This window comes from Echinops telfairi, unplaced genomic scaffold, assembly GCF_000313985.2.
Source record: "Echinops telfairi isolate 266 unplaced genomic scaffold, ASM31398v2 ScPeMD7_7459;HRSCAF=8497, whole genome shotgun sequence".
NCBI classification, from domain to species: domain Eukaryota; kingdom Metazoa; phylum Chordata; class Mammalia; order Afrosoricida; family Tenrecidae; genus Echinops; species Echinops telfairi.
In genome coordinates, this window is record NW_022111359.1 from 540,512 (window position 1) to 550,320 (window position 9,809).

The following is a 9,809-nucleotide window of genomic DNA, read 5'->3' on the forward strand; positions in this document are numbered from 1 at the left end:
CACCATCTCTCACACTCACATGGAGTAATGCACCATCTCTCACTCACACTCACATGGAGTAATCCACCATCTCTCATACTCACACGGAGTAATACGCCATCTCTCACTCACACTCACATGGAGTAATCCACCATCTCTCATACTCACACGGAGTAATACGCCATCTCTCACTCACACTCACATGGAGTAATGCACCATCTCACCCCCATGGAGAATCCACCATCTCTCATACTCACACGGAGTAATACGCCATCTCTCACACTCACACTCACATGGAGTAATCCACCATCTCTCTCTCACTACAGCCTCAGGGACCCCACACAGGTGGAAAGACTGATGGATGGGGGGCAGTGGGCACTGTGTGCTGATCACCACGCAGAGCAGGCTCCCTCACAGGCTTCCTGGAGTCCAACCTGACTCACAGCAGCCCCACAGGGCAGATTAGAACTGCCCCTGTTGGGTTCTGAGACTGTAACTCTTGAGGGGAACGGGCAGCCTTCCCCTCCTCCCACAGACCGGCTGGTGGGCTGGAACGCACCGTGCAGGTAAGTGTGTCCGGATTCTTGTCGGGGGAAGGGCCCTGCCCCTGACCACCTAGCCTGAGAAGCCCTCTGCTGTGGTCTCAGCCCCGGGCAGCCCGGCCCGCGCCCATGGGGAGATGTGGCCCAGGCCCCACCTGTGTACATGACACCGTTGATCTCGACGGACATGCTAATACTGCTGCTGCCGTTGGTGCTCAGGTGCACGGCTGCGTCCTGGCGGCTGTCGGAGGCTGCGGGGAGAAGACAAACCACCCATTGGAACTCTGGTGCCGCCGGCAGGGAAGCCTGACCGGCCTGCGGACGCTAAGGGGACAGACAGATCTGTCCAGGAAGAGGTATGCCCAGAGTGCTCCAGAGGCAATGGCAGCGAGACTTCGACTCGCGGACTTTGGACATGTGGTCAAGAGAGACCAGTCCCCAGTTGGAAGGCTCCTAAGGGGACGTGAGGCCAACCATGGGCTCGGCACAGGCATGACTGCGAGGCTGGGGCAGGGCCCGCAGGGTGGGGCTTCGGCCTGTTGTACATCGGGTCACTGTGAGTCAGAAGTGACTCACAGCTCCTGACCACAAATAACACGTCCCAGACACATCCCGGGCCACCACCTGCTTCCCGTCTGCCTCCCGACCCGGAGGCCACCAGCCGGTCCGCCGTGTCCCCGCCGCCGAGCTGACCCACACAGCTGGCTGCCCGCAAGCAGTCTGCCCTCGGCTGGCTGTCGGCCGCAGACATGTCCCCGGGCGTCTGCTCGGGTCAGAATGGGCACTCAGCAGCGGCCAGGACAGTGGTGCGCTCAACCTATGCGTGCCCCCCGCCCTGGGCCACCCCTTGGTGCTCTGCTCCGTGGTGGGCAAGGCGGGCACCCGGCCCGCACGCAGACCCCGCAGCCGCCCAAGTCTCCCCTGTGCGCTTGCTCTGCAGGGCGGGAGCGCGGGGTCGGGCACGCACCTTGGCTGTTGATCCGGATGCTCATGGGCAGCTGCGCAGTCATGGCCAGGAAGTTCTGCTGCAGAGCTCGCTGCATGAACCTCTGCTGCTCATCGGACACCAGGGCCATCTTCTTCTCGGGGGGCTCCCCGGACTCCAGCTTCTCTCGGAGCTGCTCCAGGGCGGCTGCCTGGGCCGCTGCTGCCGCTGCCTGCACAGCGGCCTGCGCCGCCACCACGGGGTGGCTGGCGAGGGAGACGGGCAGCCGCCCTGGCACCGTGATGGGGATGGCCGCATCCTCCTCTGGGGAGGGGAAAGAGCGTGAGTGTCCAGAGTGGCCCGGGGCGGCGGGAACGTGCACCCTGATTGAAGACCGCCACCGACCAGGGTGCTCACCCCTTTCCGGGAAAGCGGGCACACATAACACCCCAGGCCCTCCGGGATAGATTGGTGATGTCTGCCTCGGGCGGAGCTGGCGGTCGCTAGCGGGCAAACCTTCGTGCATGCGAGGAAGCCTCCACTCTGCCCCCTCCCAGCAGATCTACAAGGGCTCATGCCCCCCCTGTGTTCACAAAGAGAGCCAAGCACACTTTGGGACCGGCTGAGAGGCTAGTTTGATCCACTGCTGGTGGGTGCAGAGGGGCCGGGGTATGCTGAGACGGTGGGCACAATTAGTCTTGCCTGCCCCGGGAGGAGTGAGGACACACTCAATGGGTCGTGCCTGCCTCGGTGTGGGACTGGGGAGCCATGATTTATTAATAATGCCTGCCACAGGCACAGGCTGGCAGAAGCCAGCTTCTCAATGTCCTGGTGGCGCTTTGGGTTAGGCGTGGGGCTGCTGACAGCAAGCTCCGCGGTTCAGACCCACCAGCTGATCCATAGAGAGATGAGGCTCCCCTCCAGGTTCACAGCCTGAGAAACCCTACAGAGCGAGGCTGTCTATCTGCCCCGGGGCAGCTGCTTCGTCGTTCTCCTGCATGTGAACGGTCAGCAGCTCAATGCTTAGCCCACCGAGCCAAGGCTCCTTGTGAAGGAACTAGTGGAAAACGCTGTCTCAGTGATGCCTGCCAGGGCCCAGGGCTAAGTGGTTAGCCGTGTGTGCCGTGGGAGGAGAGTGGTTGTGACTGTCTGCCGTGGGTAGATGCAGGGCCACGGGATGGTGATTGAGTTAGTTAATTGTGCCAGCCTGGACGATAATCACATGTGGGGCTGGTTGAAAGGTGGAGGGATAAATGGGTGGTGAAGCCTCGCCTTTCTAGTTCTCAGGTCTCTTGTTTTGTGATGGTTGTATCGGGTGCAGCTGCCTTAGCAGCTCCCTGCTTCAGCTTGCAAGATCGACTTCCTCCAAGACATCCCCAAGGAGAAGCCGCATGGACCTATCCCGATGCAGCCCTGGGTGCTGGAGCAGCCGTGTGGAGACCCCTGCCAGTGCTGAGATGCTTACATGTTCACGGATTCAGCTTTCCTCCTGCAGTCGGCATCATTGCCTCTGTTTTGTGAGGTGAAGGACTTTGTGGACTGGTGTTGGGTATGGGTTAATGTTGGACTTGTGGGCTTGGGCAGCATTGGGTTGGGATGTTTTCGTGATGCACATTTTCTTTGCATAAAACTCTCTCTTATACGTGAGTCGCCGTGGATTTGTTTCTCCAAAGTACCCAGACTAATACAGTGATGGATCAGCAATGTCTGCCCTGGCCGCACTCTCGGACTGCTGAAGGCGGTTCCCTCTGCCACCTCGGGGCCTGTCATCTTGGTGATCCAGAGCTGGGCTCCCACACCTGGGGCGGGAGCGCACCCAGGTCCCCCCAGCCTCTCACCTTTCTTGATCTTTGGGGCTGGGGTGATGGAGCTGCCATTGGTACCAGCGGCCAGGCCCAGGGAGGACATGGGCAGCTTGGGCGAGGACAGCATGCTGTGGGCCCCGCCTGGTGAGTAGGTGAACAGTGAGCCCCCGAAGCCCTGGCGCCGGCCCTCGCGCCGGTTGCTGTCGATGGCGGCCTGGAGCTCGCTGGGATTGCTGAGGCCACGCTTCTCACACTCGTAGGGGTACAGGTACTTCATGTACCTGCGGGCGGGCGGCAGAGAGGTGACCCCGGGCTCTCGTATCCTCACCCCCCCATGACTGATATTGCTCCTACAAGCCGCCGTCGGCCAGGCCCTGGCCGCCCCACACCGTCTCGAGACCGGCCTGGGGGTTCCCGCAGACGAGTTTTCCAATTCCGTGGCCCGGCCTTTCTTCCTCATCCATGTTCGTCCAGGTCTGCTGACTCCTATTCATTTCATACACACACAGACGCTCAGACACACACACACACACACACACACACACACACACACGCGGTGACACACGTAGACACACTCAGGCACGGAGACGCACACTGAAGACACACTCAGACACCCTTCCTCGGACAGGCCCTGCACACGCGTGTTGGACACTGTCATGTTCTGCAGAAGCGCATGGCCAGGCCCTGCTCCCTCAGAGCCGCTCCGAGGGCTTCAGCTTCCTAGCTCTCGGCGAGGGCCAGGTGCTTAACCACGCCCCCCAACGCCCCCTCTCAAGCTGGACGTCCTGGGGAAAGCGGGTGGGCAGGACTTGGCGCCTGGGAGCCACTCACTGGGTGCGCAGGGTGAAGGCGGCGCTGGTGATAGAGGTGGGCAGGCTGAGGCCCTTGGTGATCTCCCGCCACAGCTTCTTGTTGATGACCTCCACGAGGCCGCCCTTCTCTGTCACTAGCACATACAGCATGAACAGGTCCAGCACCTGCTTGGCCATAATCGGGATGCGGTTCACCGGCGTGCCTGCAGGGGGGTGTGTGTGGGTGAGGCCCGGCCCCCAGAGGAGCACCCCTGTCTCCACCTGCTTGCTGTCAGAGCCCCTTTCCGAGGAGACCTCCGCCATGTCCCCCCGTCTGGCCACGTGTCCCCTGAGGTGGGACTGGGTCAGAGCTGCCCGGGAGAGGACTGAGGAGAGGGCTCTGCTGCCTGCCTGGGACCCCACTGTGCCTGAGTCTCCCCAGCTGGGATCTGGACTCTGCTGCCTGCCTGGGATCTCCTCCAGGCCTCAGTTTACCTAGCTGGGGTCTGGATCACTGGGCGAGCGAGGCTCGGGTGGGGCAGCAGTGGAGAGGAGATACCAGGGCCTGCTGGGGACCCACAGGAGAGACCAGGCCCACGTCCATCCCCAGCCACAGCAGCTGCCCAAGCTGCTTGGAGCTCCAGGGCTGGCCTCCCAGCCCGGAGCCTAGCACCCCTGGGGGAGGGCTGGCCAAACCACACTGCTGCTGCAGCAGCATAGGGCATGGGGGCCGCCCAGGGAGGGTGGAGAGCTACCTGGTGTAGGGGGGAAGGGGGCTGGCCTGGGGAGGGAGGGGGGTTATCTGAAACGCTCAGACGATGACCCCACCCCGGGGCCCCTTGTCCATCCCTGACCTCCACCCTCATTTCCCTGACGATGACCCCACCCCGGGGCCCCTTGTCCATCCCTGACCTCCACCCTCATTTCCCTGACGATGACCCCACCCCGGGGCCCCTTGTCCATCCCTGACCTCCACCCTCATTTCCCTGACGATGACCCCACCCCGGGGCCCCTTGTCCATCCCTGACCTCCACCCTCATTTCCCTGATACCCCAGCCCCTTCCTCCTGCCACTCCTCCGTAGCACCCCCCACCTCCCCACCCCTCCGAGGTCCTCAGGGCCCAGCAGCCCCACCAGAAGGAGGCTGCCCCCATGGGATCACCTATAGCTAGCAGGGTCCAGCTTAAACGGGGGATGGGCTTGCTGGGGTCCCACCGGCACCACCTCCCACACCCTCAGGGTCCCAAGCAAGCAGCTCCAGCTGGGGGAGGGGAAGATGGCCGGTCCCACCCCCATGGATGGATGCAGGCTGCCTCTGCCCTGGCAAGACCAGAAGGGGCCACCGGGAGTGGCACTGAAGGAGGAAGGGCACCGGTGGAAGGGGCGCTGCCAGGGACCCTCAGGGCGCTGGTCCAGCAGGTGCTGGACCTGTTCGTGTGTATGTATCTGTGTATGTCTGTGTGTGTGTGTTTGTGTATCTGTGTATATGTCTGTGTCTGTCTGGGTGTGTGTGTATGTAACTGTGTACGTATGTGTCTGTGTGTATCTGTGTAGATGACTGTATGTGTGTATATCTCTATATGTGTGTAGGTGTAGAGTTATGTGTGTTAGATTACTCCCCCTCTAGCTGAAACGTATGCTGGACTTGGTGTTGGGGTGAGGGTGGGGGCTGGAGGCGCTCTCCAGCCCAGGGGGCCCCAGTCACAGAGGGATCCGCAGTGATGGCAGGGGAAGAGAGGGCATTGAAGCTGGGGTTTTGAGGGGTGCATAGGAGTTTGTTGGATCCTGGCTTCCATGGTGAGGGAGGCAAGGCTGTCTGGACACTGACCTTCGAGGCCCTGTGTGGTCACGAGCCGCACCAAAGACTTGGTAGCCCCTGCCCTGCTCCCACTCTGGGGCAGCCCCTCATGCTTGGACCCCAGTCCCTGGACCGGGCAGTGGCCACACGGTGGACTGGCTCGGGGAAGGGGCTCCAGGAGGGAACAGATGATAACAAGAGAGGGAGGGAGGGGGCTCTCCGGACACAGGGGGAGCAGCAGGGCCAAGGCCAGGGCTGGGCCTGGCTGATAACACCAAGGGGGGGCCCATTCAGCTATCCTGATTCCTCTGCCCCCCGCTCTGGAGGGGTTAACCCCAGGCTGCTGGGCAGCGCGCGTGTGTGTGTGTGTGTGTGTGTGTGTGTGAGAGGCGGCCCCTCCTTTCATCTTTCCCTCCAGGCTGGCTGTTTACAGAAGCTGGTGGGGGGAGGGGCAGCCAGAGGCCCCAGACAAAGCAGAGACGGCCCAGGGCTGGCCATGCCCCGTCCGGCTGCTGGGGGGCTCAGGAGCTCCATGACCTGTGGGCCTCAGTTTCCCCCTCTCGAAGGGGCCGTAGGCAGCTCAGCGCCGCGGGCCGCTCTCAGCAGGGGTGGGGGGTACCCACCTCGCTTCTGCATGAAGCTGAACAGGTCGTCCAGGAATTCCTTCCTCTTGGGGTCCCCATCCAGTTCGTAGAGCTGGGAGGGTAGGGGGAGGGGCGTTAGTGGGACCGGGCTCAGGTGCGCATCCCCCCCACCCATGGCACGGCAGGCCCTTCCCTGGGCCGTCTCCCTACAGCTCAGATGGGACATGGTGGCCCCAGAGCCATTGCAGAAGGCACCCTGAGGCCAGGTGCCCAGGGAGGGTCCCCACGACAAAGTCCCATGAGGTGAGCACAGGACAAGGGACCGGACACTCAGACCGGAGGCCAGCAGGGGGGCGCGGCCTGGTCTCCTGGCCCCTGCGCTTGTGGCCACATCCCTCCTGGCTCTGCCTCTGTGGTTGCAGGCCTCCCTCGGGCAGTCCTGGTCCCCTCTGACCACAGAGACCCCGTCACGGGGCTAGGGCCCACTTGCCCCAGCCGGCCACTGTCAGGGACCCAACTCCAAATAAGGTCACATGCTGGGGCCCAGGGTAAAGACTGTGTGCAGGGGACACAGGTAATCTGCTGTCACAGACGGGTGACCTCTAGGTGGCACCCCCCCCCCCGCCCCCAAGTCACACACAGGTGACCTGCCTTGGATGGTCAGCCCCTATTTTGCAGATGAAGAAACTGAGGTGTTGGGGCAGAGAGGCCACTCCGGGCTGCTGGATGCCAGCCCCGGGCATGTGACCCCGTGACTCAGTTTCCCCACGGTAGGAAGAGTAAGGGACCAAGGGGAGTGGGCTCAGCTGGGGTGTTGACAGGCAGGGCACCCTCTTCCTGCTGAGCCGCAGCTCCCAGGTGCAGGTGGTGGGCATGGCGGGCGGCAGCCGTGGGTGGGGGTGATAGTGCGTGAGGGAAGCGGCAGAGATAATTAGAGGGGGGGGAGTCAGGGAGCCGGGGGAGGGGCAGGCTGACACTGGGCTTTAAATTAAGCTCTGGGGAATGCCACCGCCCAGACTCAGGACTGTGGGGTGGGGGTGAGGGTGGGGGAGTCTTGGAACCACCAATTAAGCCTGGGTTGGGACACTTTCTCGATCCCTCATTTGGACTAGGGTTCTGGTCACCGCCTGGGGGACCCTGGGTCCCGGCCTCCCTTGACCACCCTGCTCTCCCTGGGCCTTGGTCTGCCCATGTGCACAGTGGGGACAGGCGGGGCAGGGGTCCACCCAGCACTGCGTGGTCAAGGTGGCCTAGGGCCACCTGGGACCTCTGTTCCCGCCCGCCCGACCGCCCTCCCAAGGACAACTGACCAGCCCACATTCCTGTCTTGATTTACAGTAGCCACGGAGGCCTGGCTTGCCCAGCCCTGCAGTGGACGTGCTGGACGGGTGGTCAGCATCTCACAGGCACGGACACACCCATTCCTGCTGGCCTGCCCTCGGCTCTGCTGAACCAGACGCAGGCCCTGCTCTGCCTCTGGAGGCCCTCCATGCCCACTCTCTCACTGGCACTGGCCACTGCCCTGCCAGCCCCTCCCGCTGGATGCCTGGGATTTCAGAGGGGCGGTTCAGGAGGGACACTGCTGGCCCTGGGGTCCCCTAAGGTCCCCTAGGGTTGGGACACTCACAGCTGCTTGGTGGAGGCCCCTGGGGTAGGCGTGGGCTTTCTCGGCCAGGGACGTCCCAGGGGACGGTCGCCTGGGCCAGCGAGGGAGGGCCCATGAGTCCATGAGTGAGAGCACCAGGTTTGGGGAGGCCCTATGTGGCCGGTGTCCTGAGAACGCAGAGAAGGCAGGAAGCCACACTCGGAGGAGGTGGACTGGACCCAGGACGCCTGGGAGACCGAAGTCCACCCCTCCTTGCCCCTGTCACTGGACCCCTGGGAAGAGGGCCCTCCCCACACTTGGACCTCGGGCATCCGGCTGGCGTCAATGCTGCAATGTTGGGGGCAGGGCCAGCACCCCCAAGACTAAGGTGACCAGATTTTAGCATTGGTAAAGCGGGACAAAAGTGGGGCATTGATAAAACACATCCTGGCGGAACAGCCATGTGGTATACCCGAGCTCATCGTGCATGCTTCCCCAAAGCCGGGACTTTCTTAAAATGCCGCGGGACGCGGAGAAAATTGTTAAAATCAGACTGTCCCGTCTGGTCACCTTGCCCAAGACCAGACGGGAGGTGGTCAGGCCATAGCAGAGTGTGGCAACCCCTGTGGGGCTGGCATTGAAGCAGAGCCATAAACGGGGCTGCAGGCCCCCAGTGGCCCCAGGGGTGGGGTGGCTTAGGGCCTGGGCTCGGGGGTCAGCAGTGCTGTCCCCTGTGGGCGGCTGCCCTCCCAGCTGAGGGAGCTGGGGGTGGTGTCCAGGCCCTCTGGATCAGCGCTCAGAGCTGGCAGGAAGTGGACCCAGGCCACAGAGCCAGCCGCCCACATCCGTCCACACACAGTGCACTTTACAAGGTCAGCAGTTCGAAACCAGCAGGGGCTCCACAGGAGAAAGGCAGGGCCTGTCGGAGTTCACCCGTCAGCCCACAGGGGTCCCCACCCAGGACCCCAGGTGAGGCCCCCCCTGCAACCAACCAGGGCTGGAGCCTGCAGAATGCCCCCGCTCAGCCCACGGGAGAAAGAAGCCCCTGCTCCCAGACCCCGGCCTGCTGGAAGGAAGGGTGACGGGGGTGCGGGTGGGGGTGGTGCTGGGGGGGTGTCAGGACCCTCTGCTCCGGACCACGTAGCGCCCACCATCTCCCGGTAGGCTGAGCGCCACATGACCACTCCTGCCCCCAGCTTCTCCTGGAGGGGCCTCTGCCTAGGCTGGTCAGCTGGGTGAATGGTCCTTTCCACTCTTTCCCCAATTCCTGCCTGTCCACCACCACTCCATCCCTACACCACAGCCCCCACACTCCATCCCCTATACCACAACTCATACAGTCCATTCCCTACACCACACACCCTACACCACAGCCCTCATACTCCATCCCCTACACCACAGCCCCGACAGCACACTGCCCACACTCCAACTCCTTATAGAGCGCCCTCCTACTCTAGCCCCTTGTCCAACACCATCCCATACGCAGCCCCTAGACCACGGCCCCCGTACCGTATCCCCCACCAACACCACAGCTCCCCATCCACAGCCCCCTCTACCTCCCGTGGGCCCTTCTGAGCCCACCGGCCACTCCCCTGCCATCAGCTTCGTCGCACGATCGATCGTCCCCCAGCCCTGAACACCACAGGCTGCCTCTGGGGCGGGATGGGGGTGTCTGTCGGCTTTGCCCTGGTGTCTAGAAGTGGGCAAGTACAGTCAGACCCAAACACTCACCTCCAATTCCAGGGCCGCAGGGCGGTGCTGACTCACAGCCTGAGGCTCCCCACGGGGCCAGTCCACCCA

The 9,809-nt window shown here is 63.0% G+C and overlaps 1 protein-coding gene across 1 annotated transcript in view; it reads right to left on the reverse strand.

Moving 5' to 3' along the window:
* Window positions 1–9,809, reverse strand: part of ARID3A (AT-rich interaction domain 3A) — a 45,030-nt gene that overhangs the window by 2,213 nt on the left and 33,008 nt on the right. Inside the window, exons 8-12 of the mRNA XM_004716997.1 lie at window positions 6,464–6,536; window positions 4,083–4,266; window positions 3,285–3,532; window positions 1,489–1,770; window positions 677–772 (exon numbers count right to left, since the gene is read on the reverse strand). Of these exons, the coding sequence (XP_004717054.1) occupies window positions 677–772; window positions 1,489–1,770; window positions 3,285–3,532; window positions 4,083–4,266; window positions 6,464–6,536 (883 nt within the window). The remainder of the gene's footprint in view (window positions 1–676; window positions 773–1,488; window positions 1,771–3,284; window positions 3,533–4,082; window positions 4,267–6,463; window positions 6,537–9,809) is intronic.